The 24,902-nt window shown below is 47.0% G+C and overlaps 1 protein-coding gene across 14 annotated transcripts in view; it reads right to left on the bottom strand.

Moving 5' to 3' along the window:
• Positions 1 to 10,329: 10,329 nt before the first annotated feature.
• Positions 10,330 to 24,902, bottom strand: part of TLN2 (talin 2) — a 493,069-nt gene continuing 478,496 nt past the window's right edge. For 12 of the 14 annotated variants that reach the window (XM_081507557.1, XM_081507550.1, XM_081507555.1 and 9 more), the window contains 5 exons: positions 19,246 to 19,371; positions 16,714 to 16,776; positions 16,440 to 16,622; positions 13,297 to 13,422; positions 10,330 to 11,214 (listed from right to left, as the gene is read on the bottom strand). In XM_081507557.1, coding sequence (XP_081363683.1) covers positions 11,086 to 11,214; positions 13,297 to 13,422; positions 16,440 to 16,622; positions 16,714 to 16,776; positions 19,246 to 19,371 — 627 coding nt within the window. In that variant the 3' untranslated portion in view covers positions 10,330 to 11,085. Of the gene's footprint in view, positions 11,215 to 13,296; positions 13,423 to 16,394; positions 16,623 to 16,713; positions 16,777 to 19,245; positions 19,372 to 24,902 lie in introns of all 14 variants that reach the window. The other 2 variants (XM_081507547.1, XM_081507558.1) reach the window with 1 other exon arrangement.

The following is a 24,902-nucleotide window of genomic DNA, read 5'->3' on the forward strand; positions in this document are numbered from 1 at the left end:
CTTGGGTTCACTTCTTAGGTTTGCTCTTTTCCAGCTGTGAACAAGGGGAAAGCAGTTGACTTACTGTGACTCAGCTTCCTCATCTGTAAAATGTGGTTAGTATCATGTAGGGTTGTTGTGAGGATTAAATGAGTTGATATAAAGTTCTTAGAACTATGACTGGCATATTGTAAGCACTTAATGTTCGCCATGATAAAGAAAATTGACAAGTATGGTAAATGACTAGCAGGGTTCCTGGTATGTAATTAATACTCAAAATATTGGTAGTTATCAAATATCAAGGATATCCACCACCCAGAGCCAACTGAAATTATGGCAGAAGGCCTGTTAACTCATGAAAACAAAGTGGTCCCAATAAGTCAAGGAATGTTCCCAGGATCATTCAGCTAGAGCCAGAACCCAAATCCCATGACTCCCAGGCCACATTCTGTCCCATACACAAAGCCCAGGAGCCAGACACTGAAGGTGAAGCGTATGCATCTGTGTTATAAATGGCTCAGCCTCCTGCCTGTCTTATTCTCCCTATAACTTTCCTTCCCAAGAAAGCGTCTTCTCCTGCTGCTACTCCTGCTTCTATATTTCAACTTGACTTCCACTGGGGGGCCAGAGGAAAAAGCCAGAGCCTGAGCAAACACCACCAGGTAGATGATGGCACCATGCAGCCCCAGGTGCAGGAATAGGGGCCGAACTGTCCCGCTCCCTCCCACTAATTTCCACTCCCCCGGGGTCCTCAGCTCTATACTTTGCCTCCAGACAAAATAGTTCAGGATTCCCTTGCCAAGTGATGAACAGAAAAAAACAAACCCACGCCATACCACATAACCCTGCATACCAGACATTCCTCGGATGGTTTGCTTTGTAGGTAATTGGCCACAGACTGCACCACCTTACCAGTCGCAGATGTCCGAGAGAGCAGGCATGGAGACTGGGGGTGGAGGAAGTGGAGGACCCGTGCTTCTGGTGCTCATCCCAGAGTCGAGAAATGGGACTGAGACCTCTGCTGTTCACATGCACATCCATTATCACTTCCCATTCCCACTGAGCCAGCCATAAGCTGGAGTCCAGGCGTGGCCAACATCACCGTTTAGAGGTGAGTCCCAGGTTAAGAGTCATTCAAATATTTACTGAAGACCTCCCATGAGTCTAGTGCCATATTAGGCTCACAGGAGAGCACCTGATTTAACTCTTGAAAGTGGAAGAGATGGGGTTTTCTTGGGACACATTCTCAAGATTGCATTTATGTAGGCATGAGGCAAGAAGAAAACTTTACTGAGTGCCTACTCTGTGACCAGATGCTTGCTGGCCTTTCCCCATTTGACTGCTGCCTGGGATCAATTACACTGTGCTGTCAACTCAGGCTGGCTGAAACATGGCCGGAATGTATGTGGTTAGGGACTGGGATGTATGAAAGAATTAGTTAGGCATGTTGATCAACAATGTCACCAAATACCCAGACTCTTTGATTATCTTTGCCATCCTTGGTGAAGGCTCCATCCCGAGGCTGGTTTTGCTTGTGGTCAGAAGAGGCTTCTTGATCCAACACTGATGGGGGGTGGGGAGGCTGATGCCCCAGCACTTCTTCCCAGTTCCTTGGCCAAATCAGGTTTTAGTTCATCTGAGAACCAATCATCCTTGGGAGGAATGGTGCTGTCATTGTGTTGCAAGAAGGGGGACCCCTTCTGGGGTCTGAGAGTGGGCTGTTGTCTAACACTCACAAATGAACTGTCCAATGAGACACATGTGCTGACAAAGCAAGAGATTTATTGGGAAGGTGTGCCTGGGTGGAGAGCAGCAGGATAAGAGAACCCAGAACATATCTGCCACATGGCCCTTGAGTTTTATGGTAATGGGGTTAGTTTCCAGGTTGTCTCTGGCCAGTTACTATGACTCAGGGTTCTTCCTCGTGGCACGCGCATTGCTCAGCCAAGATGGATTCCAATGAGAAGGCTTCTGGGAGGTTGGCAGGACAAATAGACTGGAGTCTTCCCTCTCCTTTTGACCTTTCCTGTATTCTTCCAGTTGGTGGTAGCTTGGTAGGTATGCATTCCTCACCAGGACCTCCTGTCGTGAGATAACTCATTGAGCATGGCCAGGGTGGGCAGTTTCAGCCAGTGTTTCCCCCAACACTTGGACTAATCAGGCCAGCTGTAGACTTGCCGGTCAACTCTTCCAAGTTACTGCTGCGGCTCCGCAGGATAAGCGGATGTTGGGAGGTGAAGTACAGTGTTCAGCCCATATCCCTGCAAGTTTGGAAGGAAGGGACTTGCTGAAAGTAACGTCTCTCTTAAGTCCAGAGCCCCCCATCTGTGCTCTTTTCACCTCACCGTGCTGCCTTATGAGGTGAGAGAAAGGAAGGAAGAGGGGTTGGAGGGTCAAATTTCAGGTGCCCTTCAGCTGCAGGGGGAAACTCTGGGTTTATTAAAGAAACCTCCAGCTCAGCCTTTCCCTTTTTTTCCAGATGGCCTCCACATTCCACTGGGATATGGGCCATGAGCACCATTTTACAGCCATCAGCTCACAGCATCTGAGGTGTTTCCAATATTTTTTTTAACAACCCCCTAATGGCTAGAGCCCATCTTCTGGATTTTTCTGAACAATGGTGTTACCAGAAGGTTTCAGGATATATAGGATCCAGTTGTGCTTCCTTGCAGCTGTCTTAGGAAGGGAATCCCAGGAAAGCAATTTTCTGAGAAATTATTTTAGCAAAAGTGTTGCCCTGTGGCATGGTGTGGCCCCATGAGGGTGTGGGAAGGGAAGGAACAGCTGTGCTGTATGGTGACTGGATTTTTTTTTTTTTGCCTATTCAAGTTCAAATCCAAGCTGGAGTACAAGACAGCTGATCCCCAGGTCATAAACACTGGTTGCAAACTGCATGGTCTAACGATCACCCAGGCAATCAATCTTCATTGAATTTCTCATGTATCCACAGCTCAGTTTTAGGTGCTGGAAAAGCTACATGTGACAAGATATGATCCCTGCCTGTGACCTAGATGAGGCTGCTGCACAGACGAAATATTACCTAGTAACACTAGACAGAGCACCAGCCACGTGTGCTAAGAGGGCAGGGGGGACAAAACAGTAATTCTACTGGGATTTTAGGACAGGGTTTCCCAAGGCATGATCCGTAGAACATCTGTCCCTCAAAATATACTGGAATAAAAAGAAAAAGTGCTCCCAGGCAAAAACAAACAAACAAACAAACAATGGGCAAAACGATGTGTTAAATGCTTCTTTTGTAGGTAGCCAATGTATTGGTTGGTCAAAAAGTTTGTTTCGGTTTTCTGAATGAACTTTTTGGCCAGCCCAGTACATGCATTTTTTTACAGGTCCCAAGACACCTTATAGAGAATTAAGATATTTGTTTGTCTAAATTTAATACGATTCTTACATTTATTTGCTCACAAAATGTCTTCTTGTTTTCCTTAAGGAAAACAGGAATGCTCTATTAGTGTCCCATGGAACCACACTGCCCCCTGTGGTCACAACCTGCCAGGACACCTAACAAAGAAGACACAATGTTGGGTGCTGAGGGCTTTCCTCCCCGGAAGCCAGAACAGCCCCAGTGGCAGGAGGGCTTTGGCAGGAGCCACCTATCTGCAGACAAGGGGCCCTCTAGGATGCAAGCCAAGAATGGGCTCCATGGTGCACAAACATCCCACGCCATCAGGTGAGCACACGGTGAGCTGGCAGACATAAAGGGCGAGTGCGAAGATTGTGGCCCAGAGGCAGAGTGCAGCCAGCCTGAAGGCTTTGCTGTGTCTCTCCTCTGCTTCTCTGTCTTCTCCTTCCTTTCGGATGAAGCTCTGATTCCACAGAGCACGCCTCTGCCCCGACTCATCTCCCCAGCTTCTGGCTTCTCTGCGGTACTCTCTCCACCTGCTCCTTCCTGCCTGCAGGCCTAGGCCCCCAATGTCCTCCCTGCTCCTGGCAGCCCCAGCCCAACTGTTTTCCATCAACTGCGGGCCTCCTCTGCTGGCCTCCTCCCCAGCCCACATCGCTGCTCCTGCCCTGATGCCCTGCACCCTCCCAGCCCTCAGCCCAACAGAAGGCACCTTGCACTATTCTCACTTCCCTTGCAGGAGACTGCATTCTTCAGGAAGGTTTAAGATCTTTGAAGGGTACAACTGCGCCTTTTAGTCTCTTTCCATTTTCATCTTCCCTCATGCCTGCGGAGTCTGGTCTGCCTCTTCCTTCCTGCTTCTCGTTGAATGCCCCGGCAGTATTGGGGTGCTAGGACCACAGGACCAAGGGCCTAGCTCAGGTACCTTCTCACCCTGGGCTGCCACAATTACAACATGGCCCGTCTCTCAGAGAACTGAGAAAGAACTTCTTCCACATTCAGTTCTGGGCTTTACTGACCAGGAATCTCTTTCTAAAAAGTAAGTTCTAGAGTCTCTGGAGAGAGAGGCCCAAGCAGACAGGAAGCTCCTAATGATGGCCTGTACCCATCCCCCCACCCTACCCCCAACACACACACAAGCTGCCAGACCCACCCGGCACTTCTGCCTCCAGGCGCTGATGGCTTCTTGCTTTGGGATACTCAAAGAGCAAACCTGCTGGAATCCTGGCCTGCTCAGGGTGGAGAGTGTTCAAACAAAAACATATGGTTGAATTGCTCTGAACCACAGGGTTACTCTTGAGCACTGGTGGTTTAGACTCAAGAGAGAATTGTGATCGGAGAGAAAAAGACCCCCAAACAGGATTTCTGAGACACCAGGTAAGAGCAGAGCCAAGCCAGGCTTATGGTAACCTGTACATTCAAAAAGAAAAGCTCCTTAGCTGGTGCCCATTCAGTGACCTTCAGGCTGCCCCATACCCCTCATACAGATGCAGACTCACCACCGACTCCTGTGGTCTCTGCTGTCCACACGACCCCCGTCCCCACCTGCCCAGCAGCCCCTCTTGGATGTCCCAGGCTCTAACACATGACATGTGGCTCCCTCTGCGCCAAGGTCTTTCTCCTTACCTCTGCCTAATTTCCATCCAATCTGCCAGGCTCAGATAGCTTCTCCATCGACTCTTAGCTAAAAATGAGCTTTGGAAACAAACTGGTTTCAGCTTCTGCTTGGCCACTGACTAGCTGTGTGATCTTAACACGGTGGTTGGGAGATCCCAGTTCTGTTAGCTGTGTGGCCTTAGGCAAGTTACCTAACCTCTCTGGGCCTCAGTCTTATCTATGTCTGTGTGTGTGCTCAGTCGCGTCTGACTCTTTGTGACCCCACGGACTGTAGCCCGCTAGGCTTCTCTGTCCATGGGATTTTTCAGGCAAGAACACCCTTATCTATACAATTAGGATGAAAGAGTGCCTATGCTTTGGGCTTCCCAGGTGCCCCAGTACAGAATCCACCTGGCAATGTAGGAGACAGGTTCGATCCCTGGGTTGGAATCCCCAGGGAAAGGAAATGGCAACCCACTCCAGTATTCTTGCCTGGGAAATAAACAACAACATGGGTCATGCTTTACGTGTTGTGGTGGGGACTCAAGGGGTAATAAAGGTCGGTGCCTGGGCACAAGTACCTACTGGTACAGTAGTACAGTAAGTGCTGGCCATCTAGAGACAAAACCCCCTCTCCCCTCTAAGCAAAGCCTATCCCGACTCCTGGCATTGGTCCTTCCTGCTATGGGATCTCCCTGAGAGGCTTGGTGGCTTGGCTCTCATCCTTTTTTCCTTGCTCTGAACATATTTGGCCCAGCAGCTTGGGGCCCACTCACTCCCAAGTTGCTGACCATGGTCAGGTCATCCCCACACTTGGATTGTGAAGACAGAATCTCTCTTCTGATGTGCCCATAGAGTGATTCATCAGCTAACCGTCCCAAGAGCCCTGGCCTGAGCAAGGCCCTCCTTGGGCTCCTGGCCGCCTTTCTCTCCATGCCGCTCACCCTTAGCCCTGACCATGCTGAATCCTTTCTTGTCCCCCTAAGCAACCAACCCCTCATGAATCCAGGTCTTTGCATGTGCCCTTCCCATTACCTGGAATGCTGCCTTCACCTTCTCCCCTGGCTTCTCTGCCTGGGAACTCCGATTCATCAGGAGTCAGGCCAAACGCCCTCTGCTCGAAGGCTGTTCCTATTCAAGGTTTTGCCCTCTTTGTCCCCTGGTCTGGGCTCAGGTTTGTCTTCCCTGGACTGTGACCTTCTCCAGGAATAAGATAGGGTCCCCAGTGTCCTGCACATAGTAGGTGAAGGGGTAGTGAGTAATTTTTTATTATCTTTGATTGTAATCAGCCTGATTTAGCTGCAGAGAGTCTGAATTCCCACAGACAGCTTCCAATCTCACGCCTGCCAATGTCCAGTCTTGGTGAGTTGTTTGTCCCTCTGAAAAACGGCCACAGCACCTTCCCCATTGTTGGTCAGGGCTGAGGGGATTGCATGTCCAGCCCAGTTCATCCAGGACACCCCACAAACATTAGCCCCTCTCACTCGCTCCAGGACCACACATCTCAGAACTTCCCACCTTCCTGTCTCTGGTAGTCAGTCCCACCCCCATTTTTAAGTCAAAGATAGAAAAACATGACTAATAGGCTTAATGATTCTAAATCACCATTTTAAGAGGAAAAGTCCTCTTAGTTGTCAGACATAGTGGTGACAGTCTCTCCGTTGCTATGGTGATTCTTTGACATTACCCTCTCACAGACTAGAAATGCTGCACAGTTTCCCCAAGTCTGGTTCCCCCAAACAAGGACTCTGGCCAAACAACCTGTGTGCCCACTCTCTACAGGAAGGAGGGGTCAAAATCTCTGGAGGCTGCCTTTCTGCCTCGGCAGCTGAAGGTAAAATGATCCTTCCAGGGTCAGGCTCCGAGTCAGGTTCATAGAAGAACATCTGCACAGTTCATCTAGCTGTGCAACCTTCACATCAGGGGATGTGTGTGGTCCCACAGCCTGAATTCCTTGTCTGGGACCCTGCTTCTTTAAGAGGAAGATAATAGCATCTTCCTACTTAGGGCCTATTTCTTGTTTGAATTTCCTCCAGAGTTAACAATGCTGTATGGAATTCAGTGGTTCCCTGTGGCTTTGCCTCGGTCTCTCTCTCTCCCTCCCTTCCTCTAACACAGGTTGGTGACTACAGAGCTAGTGCTCAAAGGGGAGTTTTTCTCACATGATAAAGACACAGTCTCCTCTTCCTCTCTTCCATGTTCCTCCCATTCCCATGAGACTTTCACACGGGTTCAGTCCTTTACAAGTTTATTTCTGGTGAATAAAAAAATAATAATTTATGTGACCAGATCAATAAAGACATTATGACCTGGGGCAGAACTCCGCTATCCCACTTCCTTGCAGATTTTTCAGCTTGGAAAGAAGGTGGCCTAGGGAGACCCAGCTGCATGCTTTGTGGAATCAGGAGATGCCGACACGAGGTGACTGACACAGGGAAGCCCATGGGGGTGGGAGGGGAGCTCTGAGGAAGGCAAAGCCAAACCTCTTTATAGAGAAGAACTCTTTGTAGTGTTTGTTTCTTCAGTTCACAGATGCTCTGTCACATGCCTGTTCCTAATGCCCATGAACATAACACACCGAGCAGACGCTCACAAGGATGGAACAGTCATCTCAGGGACATTTCAATATGGCGCCTGGGGACCCTGTGGGGGAAGATGCCTTCTCCGCCAGAGGCCATCCCGAGGCCAGCACTTGAAGGAGGCTGTGCTGAGGTGGGACATGAGTTGCTTGAGCTCTCAGGACCTCTGGGTTTCTGAATTCTACTGCCTCTGAGCCTGAAGTGAATATCCCCCAGTTCCTTGGGCTCCCCTCAAGGCTCTGAGAGACGGCCTTATCACCTTGGTCAGCAGAGGGCTGCTTCCTCCAGGGGTCTGAGTGCTGAAACATATGGATAGCCTGTGCTGGGAGCAGATAGCCAGATCCCTGGGGGCCCAGCTGGCATCCAGAACCTCAGCGCTGGGGAAGATCTGGGGGTTCACACCCATGGAGGAAGCAGGCTCGCTCAGCATATCACCCTGCTGCCTGGCTCCCGTGTGAGGTTGTGGCTTTGGGAACACGTGGGTGGTAGGGTTCACTCTCCTGGGTGAATTTTGGTTATAACATTTTGAGAAATACGGAATATACTTTGGTTATCTGTAAACTCACTAACAACACACGCAGAATGCAAGCAGGGAGAACCTATGAGAAGCCCTAAGGGGTTTTCTGGGATAAAGCACACAGGGCTCATCACTTAACCATGTAAGTGCTCTGCAGACGGCCTGGGGGGCTCACAACACCTGACTGAAAGGTGCCTACGACCCAAGGTTCCTGCTGGCACTGATCATCTGGCATGCACCTGACCCGATGCCAGCAACTTAAACAAGAGCTGCTTGTTCAACTGAATTGGCTTGAGCATTCTTACTCAGAGACTTTTTTTGAAAGGCAGAATCAAGCAAAGCCCAAACTCCCCAATCACCTGGCAGTTCTGAACTCCAGTTCAGGTTCCTTTTTTTGAACTTCAGATCAGTTCAAGGTTCCTGTCAGTTCCTCTCATGGGGCACACATCTACACACCTACTCCCCCACTCCCCCTTCACACAGAGAGGCATCTTTATGCTCCAGGCTTGGAACCATTTTTCATCTGAAACCACTCGCTTGTTAGATGCTCTGAAATGAAACTTCACACCCGCTCCCCCCAAATTCATATTTCCCTTTGAAGGAAAACCAGAACCCTCCCTCCCTTGCTGCCATCCGGGGACACCTACAGGAGCACCTATTACATCATGCCTGAAGCACAGCCTTTCCCCCATTTCATGAAATGGGGAGAGGCCAAGCCAGTCACGAGGCCACTCATGTATGTGGCGCAGGGTGGACGGGCAAGGGACAGATGAAAACCCAGCAACACCCCAGGTGGGGAACCAGCTTCCCCAATGCTCACAGCCGCAGAATGTGCCAGATGGAGGATATTCACACAGGTCCTACAAAATGAACTTTGTTTCATACCTGTTTTTTGGAGTTGTAAAAAGGACAGGCCTTCCACCTGGCTTTCTGATACCAAACTCAGGACAGGTTTTAAACGACTCTGAGGCAGGGATACAGAACTCACTGGCTGGCTCCTGGGATGTCAGGCTGTGACCCGGGACAGCTGGAAGGGGAGGAGCAATCACATAGCCTGAAAGACAAGGGGATGATGGTGGGGCGTGGTGGGGCTCCCCAGAGGCCGGCTATGTGAGGCCATTAGCACATCTAGATCCTGAGCCTTTGGATCTGATTCCTAAGAGTCTCAGAAAGCATGCTATGCCCATCCGCAAAGGGATTCTTGGAGACAGCCCCCAGTCCACGGGCTAAGAATGACAGGGTGCAGCCCAGAACAGCATGAAGACTTGTTCTGGCCACACCTGAGCAGGGCAAGCCACGAGTTTGTTAGCTTCTCCCATTAGATGGCAGGGCCCGGCCAGCTCCCTCTTCTTTAGATACCTTCATGCCCAGCTCTCTACAGACTCTCTCCACTTGCTTCTCATTTATACTGTAGTTCCTGTAGCTTCCTACTTGCCTGGGAAAAAATTCTATGTAGAGCACTTACAAGTCTCTTATAAATAAGAGGAGCCATGCAAAGTTTAATTGCATTTTACAACCATGGCTTGGGCCAGTGTCTGTTAAAGCAGGACCTTCGGGCAAGGTCTACAGGTGATACTTTTTGAGGACCAAAGCATCAGCTTTTCCCCAGGTGGAATATTCAAACTATCCTGTGAATGAAATATGAGATGTGAGACCACATGACTGGAGAAGTGGAGGATGACTGCTGTCAACAGTTACCAGCTTTAAAAAACCACGTACCTCCATCACCACTGTCTTCACTCAATCAAATTTTTTTCAAAGACACCTGCTACCTGGCATTAGGATATATCCCACAAGCCATTCATCCTTCACGTACTGTCTTGGGGCAAGGCTCAAAAAAAGTCTTAAAATGCCCTTCCAAGGAGAGGGCTCTGAAAAGAGAAAGGAGGTGGGGGTGGGAAATGTAAGATTCTTGAACTGTGGCATCCAGAAGACAAACTCTGAAAACATCGTATGTCATCACTTTTAAGATGGGCTAATTAGCAAAACTATGTTGTTAAAAATTCATAATGGTGTCAGAATGCATCTGGGCTTTAGGACTATTAGGACATAGAGAAAACATCCATCTTGGGTTAGAGAGTGGGTGACAGATTTTTAAACAGAATTCTGAATGCTGACCATTTTGAGAGCAGAGAACCTGACATGGGACCTAGAAGACAGGGTCACCAAGGAATGGCTTTACTGGAGTTAAATCTTCACTTTCAATGCCTATGGTGGGGGCTGTTGTATTGACCGCCACCTGGAGGACCTGGGTTTATGTGGATGAATTTGTATGAACTCAAACAGCCTCTGCAGAGTAAGGAGCCCACACATTTTATTACAGCCCCTGCGCACCGAGCCCTGACAGTGCCCCATGCCTCTGCCCTTTGGATTATGGAGGGAAAAAAAATCATTCAATTTTCTGGGCCACAGAATACAAGTTGGATCTAGATTGTACAAGGAGCTTACACACTGAGGCAATAAAGCGTGCAAACAGGAGCAGGTATTGTTCACCCTCTGGGTGAACCAGTGCTAGAGACAGGCAGGAAGGCCTGAGTTGCCCTCCCGGAGTCCACACTGGTTTATGTTCCTGGCTTTTATGAACCGTGTCCAACTCCAATGTCCACCTTCGCCTGAGAGGGAGAAGAAGATCTTCGAGTATCTATGGCATTAGTGATTTCCCTCGAGCTGTTTTTGTTTTTTCCTATTAAGATTTCACAGCAGGCCCAGCAGCAGGCCTAGAGAAGGACCAACAGAAGCACGAGTGTCTGAGGACGACGTAATACTGACTTCTTTTTGGTAACAGTCCGTGAACCCGCGCCCCTCTCTCCTGAGATACAGTGAGGTGGGGGGAGGCGGTGGAGGAGCTGTGGGTGGGACTCACTGTACCGTGCGACATCGCGATCATGCAGCCGGTGCCTGACAGCACAGCGGAGGGAGCCAGAACGCTCAGGGCTCCGGGCTCGCCCCAGGGGGAGGCGGGCAGTTCCCCGGGCAGCGCCCCGCCTCCCAGGACCGTGGTCCGTCCAGTTCGCGCACGGCGGCCCCTGGGGCGCGCAACCCTGGCTCTGGCCTTAGCCTTCGTCTTCCCTCAGCTCGGTGGGTAGGAATTTATACTGCTGTTGGCGGATCTGGGCCAGTTTTTTCCTTGCTTCTTCCAGTTCTCGTTCCTTCTTCAGCATTTCCTCCTGGGCGGCGATGATCTAGAGGGAAAGCAACAAGCTGGAGGGCTGTGAAAGTTTCTAGCAAACTGCCCTCCCCTCCATGCTCGCCTCAAGGGCTCCCACAGCCTCTGCTGCCGCGGGGCACAGCACTGCCCCAAGACGGCGTGTTCTTAACTCTGGAGACCCACCTCTGGGCCATGGTTCAGGTTTTAAGACTAATGATCCAAGACAATAAGCCGATTTCTGGCCACTGATTTAATAACCAATATGGCCTGCATCCGGAGAAGGCAATGGCACCCCACTCCAGTACTCTTGCCTGGAAAATCCCATGGATGGAGGAGCCTGGTACGCTACAGTCCATGGGGTCGCTAAGAGTCGGACACGACTGAGCAACTTCTTTTTCACTTTTCCCTTTAATGCACTGGAGAAGGAAATGGCAACCCACTCCAGTGTTCTTGCCTGGAGAATCCCAGGGACGGTGGAGCCTGGTGGGCTGCCGTCTGTGGGGTCGCACAGAGTCGGACAAGACTGAAGCGACTTAGCAGCAGCAGCAGCATGGCCTGCATCCCTATGATGCACCAGGCTGTGGTATAAGCACTTCACATGGAGTGTTCCATCACCTCCATGGTGACATTGTAAAGTGTGGCCTACTGAATGTCTCACTGTTCCAAAGAGAAATGTGAAGCTCAAGAGATGTGGGTCCACTTTCCCGAAGGTCCTCAGCTAGTGGAGTAGGACCCATCTCTGGTATTCTTGAAGCTAAAGCTGGAGTCCTTAACTACTAGACGGCTTTCATATATTTATTTCAAGCCTCTAAGGTGTGATCTGAAGAATATTAGTTCATAGGTTTTAAGGGGAAAGTGTAAGCCTGTGCTCTAGAAAGCCACGTGGATTTTTGAAAACCAAAGGTCTTTTCAGAGCCTTGCTAGACTAACGAGCATTGTGATATCTGAGGAAGGAGAACAGAGGTCAGCGATTCCCAGAACTGTTGGATCACAGAACCTTCTTCATGGAATTTCTCATGGAACTACTGTATCGAGAAAGAGATTCTGGTAAAAACATATCCTGCTGCTGTTGCTGCTAAGTTGCTTCAGTTGTGTCCGACTGTGCGACCCCATAGACGGCAGCCCACCAGGCTTCTCTGTCCCTGGGATTCTCCAGGCAAGAATACTAGAGTGGGTTGCCATTTCCTTCTCCAATGCATGCATGCATGCTAAGTTGCTTCAGTCATGTCTGACTCTATGTGACCCTATGGACAGCAGCGCACCAGGCTCCTCTATCCACAGGATTCTCTAGGCAAGAATACTGGAGTGGGTTGCCATTTCCTTCTCCAAAAAATGTATCCTATATATTTCCAAATACAGGAAATGGTTTAGGAAGAGCTAAGTAAGGTATGGGAATGAGTAAGTTCAGCCACAGAGCCTCAGTGCTCCTGGTGGAAAACCCATCTTGCATGAAGGATTTATATGAACATACCCAAACTGCAAGCCCAGTTTCCTGACCTTTCCTTCCCACTCTCACGCACAAGAATGCAGGCCCGCATAAGTCAGATTCCCATCCACTCTTGTAAAACTTCTGGGAGAGGGTCATCATTCATTTTTTCTCTAGGGCCAAAGATCTGGAGTAGCAGCTCCAAATGCAACATTTGAAGATAATATTGCTATCCTCCAACTCTCTTCTTTCCCTTTTCTATAAGAGAATCCCTGATTTTTAGGTAGGCACACTGCTACTCAGAAAAGAATACTGCATTTCCTTGCATCCTTTGCAGCTAGGTTGGCCATGCAACTGAGCGCTGGCCAATGGCATGTGAATTAAGTGATGCAGACAACTTCAGAGTCATGCCTGCCCTAACTTTTCATCTTCCTGCTGGCTGGAAACCTGAGGCAGTTATCAAGCCATCTCAGACCAAGTGGCCAAGGAAACATCTCAGGGATGGTGGAGTGATAAGGCAGATGGAACCTGGATCACAGACACAAAGAAGCTGGCATACCATCCATAGACTGCTTACACCCAAGACTGTCTTACCAGGGAGAAATAAACTCCCATCTTGTTTAAGCCACTGTTATTTTGTGTCTCATTGCTCATCTTAGGAGTAAACACTGTCTGGGTTTAATCACAAACCTGAGCAATGCCCCCTACAAACTTTGTTTTCACTACAACATCATCATCATCAGCTTTGCCAAATGCTGCCTTCTGGGCTGCACGAACAAGGTTGTCTGAGGCTCTTTTCACAGCATTTCCTGCTGCCTGGAGAGGGGACAAGACACACATGATAACATTAAAAACAGTCATTTGGATTCAGCAAGAACAGACATGGAGGTACAGTTCATGAGACAAGGAATCTATTTATCATCCAATGATATATAACACAGAGTTTCTCTCTAGGTAGTATTCATTTGTCTGTCCGTCCACCCATCCACCCATCCATTCAACTATTTATCCATCCATCGATTCTACCAGCATTGGCACCTACCTAACCTTAGCTCATTCATCAGATTGAGACATACTTCCTGGCTCCCAAGGAACATGCAATTCTTATGGGAATTACAGTTATGTGAACACATGATTATAGCACTATGACATGTAGGTTAACAGAAGCTTGCTCAGGAGCTGTCTTCTGGGTGAGAAATTCACCTCTTCCTGCCCCATCCAGCTGAGGCATACTTGAGGACTTGGCTCAGAGATCACTTTTTCTGTCCGCCTTGGCCTTACCCACACCCTCCCAAGTGCCCCTGGAAAGCTCTGTGATAGCTTCTTTGCAGCCCTTACCACACTTGTGGTTGCCTCTCTCCCCGCTGGACAGTGAGTAACTTGAAGGCAGGGGCTGTGACTTTAATCTTTGCATCCCCAGCACTGGGAGCAGTGGTTACCCAGGGCTTGTGCTTACCTAATGCTTTCTGAGGGAATGAAGGGAGCACAACGTACCCCTCCCCCACCACGGGAGGAATGGAGCCCTGCAGTAACTAGGGCCTTTATAGAAGTAGTTTTAGAGTCACAGCTGGCCTTGGGCTGCAGGCTCAAGGAAGGGCAGGTGCTAGAGACAGTTACAGAAGGGATGGTCCTCATGTAGCCTAGATCTTCAGTAAGAGTGGACCAGGGGACTTGACCTCTGCCACCTGAGGTTTGGAATTTCCTTTTCATTGCGGTCAAGGTTTTGTTAAATCTCCCATAGTCCTTGCCCAGTCCCCTTAGAGTCAAGAACTTGAACTTGAGGGTAAGCTGTCCAAGTGTTGAAATTTTCTCAAAGCTAACTGGGGACTTCCCTGGTGGTCCAATGGTTAAGACTCCACGCTCCCAAAATAGGGGGCCCAGGTTTGATCCCTGGTCAGGCAATTAGATTCCCATATGCTGCAACTAAGACCCAGTATGATCAAATAAATAAATAAATATGAAAATAAAAAGTTAACTGGCTCATCTGGTTGGTGGTCTAAAGTGGCCAAGGGGTTAAAAAAAAAAAAAGTGGTCAAAGGGGACCATGAGGGCTTGCACAAGAAGGGAAGGGGAGGTCCATTAGCACTAGACAAGCAGTCATCATATGCCTATTCTCAAAATAGCTTTATAAGGTCAGAAATTATTAGTGCACTTTTCTATGAAGAAAGTGAAGTTGAATAATCTAAGATCCTGCAGCTGATAAATTACAGAGCTGGGATTTGAACACACGTCTATGTAGCCCCAGAGAACCTCTGGGTCATTGAAAGGGACTCATACAACATTGTAGCATACAGTTAAGTCAGAAATGATGACATAAGAGTGATGCTCGGCTGCACCTGTGTAAATCCTTAGGACTTACAAAAGCACTTTTACATTTCTTGATTCTTGTAAGAGCCAGTGTCAGCATCTCTATCCTCATTTTACAAAAGAGGCAACTGAGGCCTGAAAGGTTGGAAATGATTTGTATAAGATCATGCACTTAATGCATTGTAGAGGCATTAAGGTCTTGAACCTAGGTATCTGTAGAGGTCTTGAACCCAGGTATCTCTTAACTCAGGACATTTTCCAAAGAAGTGTCCCCAGAATCCATAAATCACACATTCATAAACATGTAGCTCCTCACTACCCTCCTGGGTTTATGCCAGGAGAAAAATGAAGGAAGGTGAAGGAGAGAGATTGACACAGGAGGACAAAACGACTGCAATGCACTTTACAACTTAGGAAATAACAACAAAAGTCTGGAGTTTCGCTGGAATTATTCAAATATTTCTGCCATTTATGATCGTACATAAACATTTTTAGCAACATAAACAATGTGCATTACATTTATAATAGCGAACATCTAGAAAACTGGACACAAATATGTCTAATGTAAAGAGAAATTCTGGCATAATCAGTCGATAGAATGTCATGCAATCATTAAAAATGAGACTCATGAAGAATGAACCAATTAGCACTGCACAGGGCCATTACGAAGACTTCTTCAAGGAAAAAAAAAAGTGTAATAAAATGTGAAGTGAAACAATGCAGAATGTCTCTTCTTAGGATGACAACTAGACAAAAGCATTTTGTATAAGATAAAAATAGGGCGAGGGAAAAAATAACATTAGACACATGAAGATGCTGAGGCTATCTTTTTCATTCCCACATTTCCTTTACTGTGTTTAAAATACTTTCAATAATGAAAACAATCAGGAAAACTTAGATCCACTGGGCAGGATTCATGCGTCACCCTCATAAGTGTGTTGAGCTCTGGGAAACCTTAGCAGCATCTCATATAAATTCTTCAGTCCTTTGGCTCCTTTCTTTAACACTAAATGAGAGCCTCCACTGAAACAGGTACCATCTTAGGGGTGAGAGATACAAAGATAAAGATCTGGGACCTGCACCCAAGAACCTCAGTCTCATCAAAGGCAGACATACAGATAAATCTGGTGGTACAGGGTGACAGGAACCATAAGGTTGGTCTGATCAGAGGTTTTGGCAGGGCAGAAAAGGGACTGACTCCCCAAGGCCTAGGAGTCAAGGAGGGCTTCCCAGAAGAGGTGGCTTTGGAGATGAGTCATGAAAGATGAGCAGGAGTTCACCAAGACTGGTCTGGTGGGAGGAGGGCCCCAAGACATGAGACCAGAAGGTACACGTGGAGACCATCAGTTTGGCGGGGCAGCAGGTATAGGATGCATGCCTCGTGTGGCAGGAAATGAGAAATGTGGGACGGAGCTGGTTGATGGAAGGTCCAGTGGGTCATGCCAAGAAAGTTAGACTGCTTACCCTCTGGTGACACTTACCTGCTCCAACAGGAGTATTTTCCCACCAGCATCAGTGATCATTACCTGTAGCCGCCTCATGGCCTCCGAATCCTGATCAGCCTTCACCTTGCAGGCCACAAGCAGCTGAGCCGTGGATGCAGCTACCTGCTTGGCAGATGAGATGAGCTTCTCCTCGCTGGCGTGTCCCTGCACTGAGGCGTTGGCTGCCTCGCAGAGACTGCTGGTCGCGGCTGCCACCATCCGGGCCTGGCAACAGTCAACAGAGAAGTGACCCCAGGCCCAAACCTCCCTCAGGGGATCCAAAAAGCCAATGGGGAAGAAGGAGAGAGTGACTCACGGCAGAAATCAGGCCCTGCGACCACTGTCCGTCGTCCGCAGCATTGGCGGGAATGGAACCCACCTAGAGAGGAGCATAGAAGGGGAAAGAAGAGTGGGAAGGTGCAGGGTGACTGCATCCCTCACGCCCTACTCATGGCCTGGAACTGGACAGAAAAGCAGCTCATCAGACACGGAGCATCTCCCGGGGATCCCTGCCAATGGCACCTTTTCCCACGCAGGACCCCAGCAGCTCCAAGACTGCAGGTCCTGGCCGGTTTCCACCTGGGCCACAAGAAGGTGACGGAAACGCTCTCAATGGCTTCCATTTAGCCGTCAGGTACCACATTTCTGGGACAATGGCTTAGGAACGATGGATGGGACTATCTTGACATGTCTGTTTCCTCTGCTGACCCTTCCCCGTTTCTAACACGGAGCCACGGAGGCCTCTTCATTCAAGAGGTGAGGAAAGCTGAAACCTCTCCTGATTCCTGACTCTGGGAGTCACACTGTGACTTTCTGGCAGACGATGTTAAAAAAGGAGTACATCTCTGTACAACTGAGCACAGATCCCTGTCTTAAGGAGATACAGACCATTTTGTCAGGGGTGGGGAGAAGCTGGAAGTAGGATGATCTCTGTTTCTATTTAGAAATTATGGCAACAAATAAAACGTTTTCTGACCAGATGTAGAAGGAGCTATGGGAACAAATACCTTTACTGGTGGGAGGTGTGTGGAGAGGTAAGAGATGAGTAGCTAAATTTGAATATGAAACTGGGGATCTCTTAGCAATTACAGGCATCACATCAGGGCTTCTTAAAGGTCAGATAAGGCCCCAAGGTTCTGCATATAGTTCCCTCAATCCAGCTGAACCACTGTTGTTGTGGTTCAGTCGCCAAGTCATGTCCAACTCTGAGAACCTCTGTTACCAACTTTTTATATGCTTGAACATATAAGTTCCTTGGAGGACAAAGCCTTGGACAAAGCCTTGGCCATACTTGAGTTCAGTTCTCTAGTATCTAGCCCTCTGTCCAGCATGCAGACGAGTCTTCCTCAAGATGCAGATGAATTGAACTTTCTAGGTAGGATGTTCTTCTCAATGATCCATATTTGGTCTTTACATATCAACCAGTTAACAAGTCCTAGGTGAGTAAGGACGGCGCTCTGCTCCATCAATAGGGGATAAGTGAGAAGGGTAAAGGGACAGATTTAGGCTGGCTGGGGAGATGTACATACATCAAATTGGAACACAGTGGTTTGGAAAGAGGAGCCAGTGTACGTAGGTTGGATTAAGACACGGCTAAGCTTCCCTGGTGGCTCAGCGGTAAAGAATATGTCTGCCAGTGCAGGAGAAACGGTTCAATCCCTGGGTCAGGAAGATCCCTTGGAGGAGGAAATGGCAACCCATTCCAGTATTCTTGCTGAAATATTTCCATAGACAGACGAGCCTGGTGGGCTACAGTCCATGGAGTTGCAAAAGAGCAGGACACGACTTAGTGACTAAACAACAAAAACAAACAAGCTTACGAGAGACTTCATGGAGGAAAATGGAAGGCCACTAGCTGAGCCTAGCCATCTCTATTGCAAGTTTTTAGGTCAAGACACTGGAGAAGGAAATGGCAACCCACTCCAGTGTTCTTGCCTGGAAAATCCCAGGGACGGCAGAGCCTGGTGGGCTGCCGTCTATGGGATCGCACAGAGTCGGACACGACTGAAGCGACTTAGCAGCAGGTCAAGACACAATCACATCTGTCATCTGTACACTGACATAAAGGCCTTTTAATATCAAACAGAAGTGACTGACAGGTATGGTGACCAAATTTCCCCAACCTGTCAGGATTTCCATGGTGCCTCTATGATTGAAAGTCTTTTCTGCAAGATGTAATTTGGATAGAGTGGTTCCATGCCGTATGGGCATAACAGGACACATGGAATATTTTCAATTGAAAAGCCTTCCCACATGCAGGATTAGTCTAATGTACTATTAATCCTCTGGATCACTGAAAAAGAACTAGGCTTTCACGCTAATGCAGATGGAATGGGTGACTGGAGATAAAGCAGGTCGAAGAAATCTCAGCTTTAAAAACAGACCAGTTTTTTGACCAAAGAACTCAGGAAAATGCTAACTGCAGAACTGGATGGCATTCAGCTCAACAGTCCTAAGAAAATGGATGGAGTCATTGGAACTGAACAAGGTATTACAAAGCCCCTGACTACGGTGCTTATATAGCCATCCACCGGGAACATATGACAGTTTACATCTTTAAATAGACTAAAGGACAGCAGGAAAATAAATGAATGTTCAGGCCCTGATGGCTGCCTGGAGTGGGAGCTCTCCTTAACAAGAAGCAGATGAGAGGCCTGGAAGCCAATCCTTCATTCTATCTGTTAAGCTGAAGCAGAATGTGCAGTGTGATGGTCAGAGTGGGGTGACTTGGGGATGGATGGGGTGACAGGGCTTCCTTGCTCAGAACACATGCGGTACTGCCTTTCCCTTGGTCCTCAAAGGCTCCAGCAGACTGACTTTCCCCACGTGGCCAGTGAGGTTTACAAACCTTTCCTTGGGCCACCAGCTCCCTCTGGGCTGCCGAGGCCGATTTGACCAGGGCACTCGTGGCAGCAGCAATGGATTTAGCAGCTTCCAAGATCTGTTCTTCAAAATCCAGGGTCTCGTCCGCTTGCTATAACCAAAAGAAAACAGCATCATACACAATTCATAAACCAAAGGACACTTTCTGCCAAATGACTTACTTCTCGGTCACCTGGCTCTTCAACTGTACATGGCTTCCTATGGACAAACCATACCCAGGGTAGAAAGGCTTAAGTTGGCTGGAGATCTCTCCATCTGCTGCCTCCCCCCTCCCCCTCTCTAAAAGATAAAAATTACCAGCGTTGAGATTCTGTACAAGTTTAAAATCAGTACATTCTAAGACAGATGATTTTTCCAGACCAGAGTCTTTAAAAAGACATAAATTCACTGGGAAATAAAAATATATTCAAATGGTTTCATCAACATCAATAACTCAAATCAAAATAATCAATAATCAAAATTCAAAGACTAAGTGGTAGCACACTCGCTCACAGTGTCAAGTTTGAAAAATGGGTTGATAAAAGGAAGATGGCTATTAGCTGTTGAAAAATCTTATCTTAGTTCTCTTGGGTGAAAACAAAGGTAAAACAGTATTTGCATTTCTGTGGTTGAGCAGAGAGTCACATGCCAACCAGAGATCACACATGGTAGAAAAGAAATCAGGCAATGTGACGTCAAGGTAGGGCTGGCCCCTTGGAAACCTGAGGCATGGCTCCACCTGGGGAAGAACATAGGCTCTTGACTGCACTGGGGCTACCAACAGGTCATTAGGGCTCTGCTTGAAATTCACTATCACCAGGTCTCCTGCTGCCAAAATGCCTGGGTTGTTGAAGAGAAGCTTTTGGAAAGTTGGGCAAGCGTAAAGACCCTAGTCCCAGACTCAGTGGGACAGAGCATCACCATAAAGGGTGGTCAGACTAGATGACCTGCAAGGTCCCCTCCAGCAGCATTGCTCTGTGGCTCTAAGCCAGTGTGGATATGGATAAGTGGCTCTTTGGTCACAGTACATTAAAGATGTGGCTGGAACCTTTCAGTCATTCAGAGATGATGGTCAAGTACAGCAATAATTTTCTTTGTGTGTGTTGGTAAAATACACGTAACACAAAATTTACTCTTCAAATCAGCTTTAAGTATACCATTCAGTGGCACTAAGTACATTACTAATGCTGTACAACAGCAATACGCTTTTAAGAGTGCCTACTACATGTGAGTGTTTTGTCAGACACTTCTATGCACATTAACTTGTTTAATTTTCACCAAAAAAGCAAAAAGTCTTACACTGAAGTTATCTTTATCCTTATATTTACACTGGAATACTCAGGCTGAGGGAGGTGGAGTACCGGCCCAAGGTCATATGGGGGTGTGAAGAATCTAGACATGATCTAAATCTAAGCTTCTTTAAGCATCTGCCTGCAATGCAGGAGACCCGGGTTCAATCCTTGCGTTGGGAAGATCCCCTGGAGAAGGAAATGGCAACCCACTCCAGTATTCTGGCCTGGAGAGTTCCATGGATGGAGGAGCCTGGTAGGCTACAGTTCATGGGGTCGCAAAGAGTCAGACACGACTGAGCGACTTCACTTTCTTTCTTTCTTTCTGCCTCTATCAAGATAGGTTTTTCCCAGGCAAGGCCACCTCTTAGGGTGTCAGTGGGGGGGAGACTTCAGGTCAGAGGCTCCAAATTGGCTCACGGATGGTCCCATGTGAAACACCAAATGGGATGGATACGCAGATACAATGCTTTTCCAGTTCCCTGTTCTTTACAGTATCTCTCATGATTCAAGATGTGGTCATTCTCATTTCTGTTTTAGTAACTCATTATCAGAAAAACATTTCCATGTATGTCCTGTGGATGTGAAAATGGATGGCAGCACTTGAGAAGTTCTGAGACAGAAGCAATATATTCTCTATTTCTGACAAAGTCTTGCTCCAGGAGCATTCAGGATAGAAATGGGTTCAGTTCCAAAAGATTAAGTTTGGATTCCTGGGGTGGGGAAGCCTGTGGTAATGGTGGAATATAAAATTTGTTTACTGAAACATGAAACAACCCATCGTAAGACACTCTGGCATAAAAGGTACTATTATATTGAGTTGGCCAACAAGTTCATTTGGGTTTTCTGTAACATCTTTATGGAAAAACTCAACTGAACTTGTTGGCCAACCCAATACACAAGCCACGAAGAAATGGTATTGGGCTCTGATCAGTGTATTCAGTGACCTTGAATTAAGAACTTTTCTGGAAATTCGTTCTGCAAAAGTTAAGAAAAGTTAAGCTTATAAAAGATATAAGCACTGGGGAAACCACAGAGTTTCTGAGTCCAAATGGAGCTCCTACTCATTTTGCAGATGAGGAGATGGAGGCTCGTTGGTGGCTCCTAACATCTCCCAGGCCCTTTTCACAGGTGGCCTCAGCTATGCTATGGGTTCCAAGATCGAGTCCACTTCATAGCAGGTTTCTGATTTCCCAAATTTTAACATGCACAAAAATGGAATTTCCTTAAAACTAAGTGCCAGCTCTAAGCATGGATAGATCTAAAAGAATATCTCATTAGAATCAATTTAAAAGACCTCTCCCATATCCTTTGCTACCCTTGAAGTATTCTGTGTTGTTTTCATAAGACACATGGATTAACATATGCCATATGCACACTACTATATATAAGACAGATAACCATCAAGGACCTACTGTATAGCACAAGGAACTCTACTCAATATTCTATGATAACCTATATGAGAAAAGAATCTGAAAAAGAATGAATATATGTGTGTGTATGTGTGTGTGTGTGTGTGTGTGTGTGTAAAACCAAGTCACTTTGCTGTACACCATAAACCAATGCAACATTGTAAATCAATTACACTCCAAAAAAATCTAAAAAAACCCTACATGCTTGAAATACATACTCAGCTTGAAAATATTTCTTACGCCCACATATTTTTCTTGCCATGGCAAGTGTTGTAATGCCTTTTGATGAATATCTTTTCCTTTCTATAAGATCTCTAAATTTTAAAATAGACATAGCAGGAAGCCTTGTCGCTGGGAGATTTGCTCTGATTAAAAAGTATGAGAGTATTCAAAGAAAAGGCTTAATAAAGCTGACTGTGATGGAGGGTAAACATTTAAATGCTGCAGTTGGGCACAGTTCTATGATGATATCTGCTTTCTACCTGCTGGATCAGTATCTTTCTGTGGGCCAGATTTACCATCAAGACTAAATGCCCACTTTATCTCTCCTGCTGAAATTAGGCATCAACGTTTGACGTTTCCTCACACCATACAACTTCTAGCCTAAGAGAAAATGGGATTTCTCTAAATCAAGGAGAATTCATGAAAAGCCATGGTACTGAGGTCTGAGTTCCTGTTGGCTTTAGCTCCTCCCACCAACATACAGGATGGAATCTAGGAGAGGGGTGTGAGCACAGCAAGAAAAAGAAAGACATATGCTTAAACATGTTGCAAAAAAGGAAACAAGTGGAACTGGTGCGGTCTTTGAAGGCCTTCCCTAAATAAAAGAATCACAATTCAAATGCTGGACTGTTAATGGCATAAACCCCACTGTAGCTGGGAGATCCAGAAGAACAGTAACTTGGAGATGCTGCTAGGGGACCCTGGCAAATAATTTGCAGACCAGGACACCTGAATATGAGGAAATGCTTTTACTCAATGAGCCAGTCAATGGACAGCCCTTCCTTGCTCAGATCACTGAGGATCTGGTGCAAGATGCAGGTGGTATAGGCTACCCTGGGGTAAATGCAGGCCTGTACTCAAGACACCAGTGAGCTGAATCCTACCAGCCTGTGATCTCCTCCAGGGCATGGGCTGTTGTTTCATCTAACTTATGTCTCTGGAGCATAGCATGAGGTAGAGAAACCCATGCAGAAAAGGTTTGCTGAATGTATCCATTTAAGATGAGTTTCTGAGTACTAGAGTTCAGCCAGAGGACAATTTACATGGTAAGCAAAGGGGAGCAGCATGGAGTAAGTGCCCCCATCAGTAACTTTCCGTTCCTGATCCCTGGGGATAACTGGACATACACATCAAAGCACTGGCTTCTGCCCTGTGGAACACTGTGGGTTGTTAATTGTATGCCCTACCTGTCTCCTTCAACTGGCACTCACAGTCTATGACACTGATTCACGCATATACAGACGCAAAACACAGCAGCATGTTACTAAGAGGCCCTCTTTACAAAATAGTGTAACAGATGTTAAGCTAAGAATCTGCCCTTAATGAAGGTGTCAGCTGCAGCCTCTGAGATCTGAATCCACCTTCTCATCCTCTGTACAATACTCTTTCCCAGGTCTCTACTCAAAAAGACTATTGGCCAGGTAACCTATAATACTCAGCAACTGTCTCTTCTGGACTGTCAAGCAGACTCTAGCTTTGACTTTTCAGTAGCTTTGGGAAAAGTCTTAAGTACCCCTTTGCTGACATTTTTCCAGTGAGGTGATCTTCTCCAGAACTTCTTTTTTAAAAAGTTAGAGGTCTGGTGAGATCCCTCTCGGGAAAGGCCACACCTGGGGCTGACTCCCTCACTACTTGCTTCCCGTGCACGAGAGAGCATTTGAGACTCTTGTTGTACTGATGGAGAAGAGGGAGGAGGGGGAAAAAGATGGTGGAAAAGGGAGGCCTTTCCTCATTTCTTTCGACCTTTCAGGAATTCTTGTTCTAGGGACAAATCTGACTCCATATTGGATCTGTTTTTGTAAACTTTAACCTCTATATTCTATTGCATTTGCTATGAGTTAACAGTGTTGCCTAGAATCTGAAATATATAGACTAGCCCATTCTCAAGGCTCTGGCCTCTAAAGGTATAACACTTTTCCATTCATTTAGAGACAAAAAGTTGCAGAACAGACAATAACTTGTGTCATGTTTGAGTTTATAGGAACGTTGTGACCAAACATACATGGACAGGTGCAAGAACAAAGGATTCCAGAACCAAGAAGTGTGTACCAACCAACCACACCCTCTCCCCTTTTAGTATTAAGGAAGCCTAAATCCTAACTCGGGGAAGATGGTTCTTTGGGACACTAGTCCACCATCTTCTTTGTCGGCTGGCTTTCTGAATAAAGTTGCTATTCCTTGTCCCAGTGCTTCATCTGTTAATTTACTGTCATGTTGTGTGGCAAGCAGTATGAGCTTGGACACAGTAACATTCTGAGAACATAATCTTTGTGGCAGTTCACTCATTTTCCTGACCTACCTTCCAGCCTACCTATCCAATAAGGCTGTTATATATAAATTAGTAATATACACAGAGCATATAGTAAATGCTCAATAACTCACAATTAACTTCATTTTGCTATTAATACATATACTTTTTGTGGTTTTTAACAACAGTTTTTCAGACTGTGAGTTAAACTAGGCTGTTTCTCTGCCCAAACCCTATTCTTCACCCATAATTCTAATAAAGGTTCTAGCTGCTATTTCTGAATACAACTGACAATACAAAGAAAAAAGACAAATCAAAGATAAATGAAGCATCAAGTGTCGACACTGCTTCTAGCTCCTCCTTTGACACCCAACCAGGAAATGGACAACTGGGTTTCAGTCCCTGCTCCGCCCTGTCTGGCCATGTGACTGGGGAATTTGATGTCCTTCTCCTGATATCAAACAAACATTTC

The sequence above is a fragment of the Giraffa tippelskirchi genome, chromosome 7 (assembly GCF_054371585.1).
Source record: "Giraffa tippelskirchi isolate mGirTip1 chromosome 7, T2T-mGirTip1v1.2.pri, whole genome shotgun sequence".
Classification (NCBI taxonomy): Eukaryota; Metazoa; Chordata; class Mammalia; order Artiodactyla; family Giraffidae; genus Giraffa; species Giraffa tippelskirchi.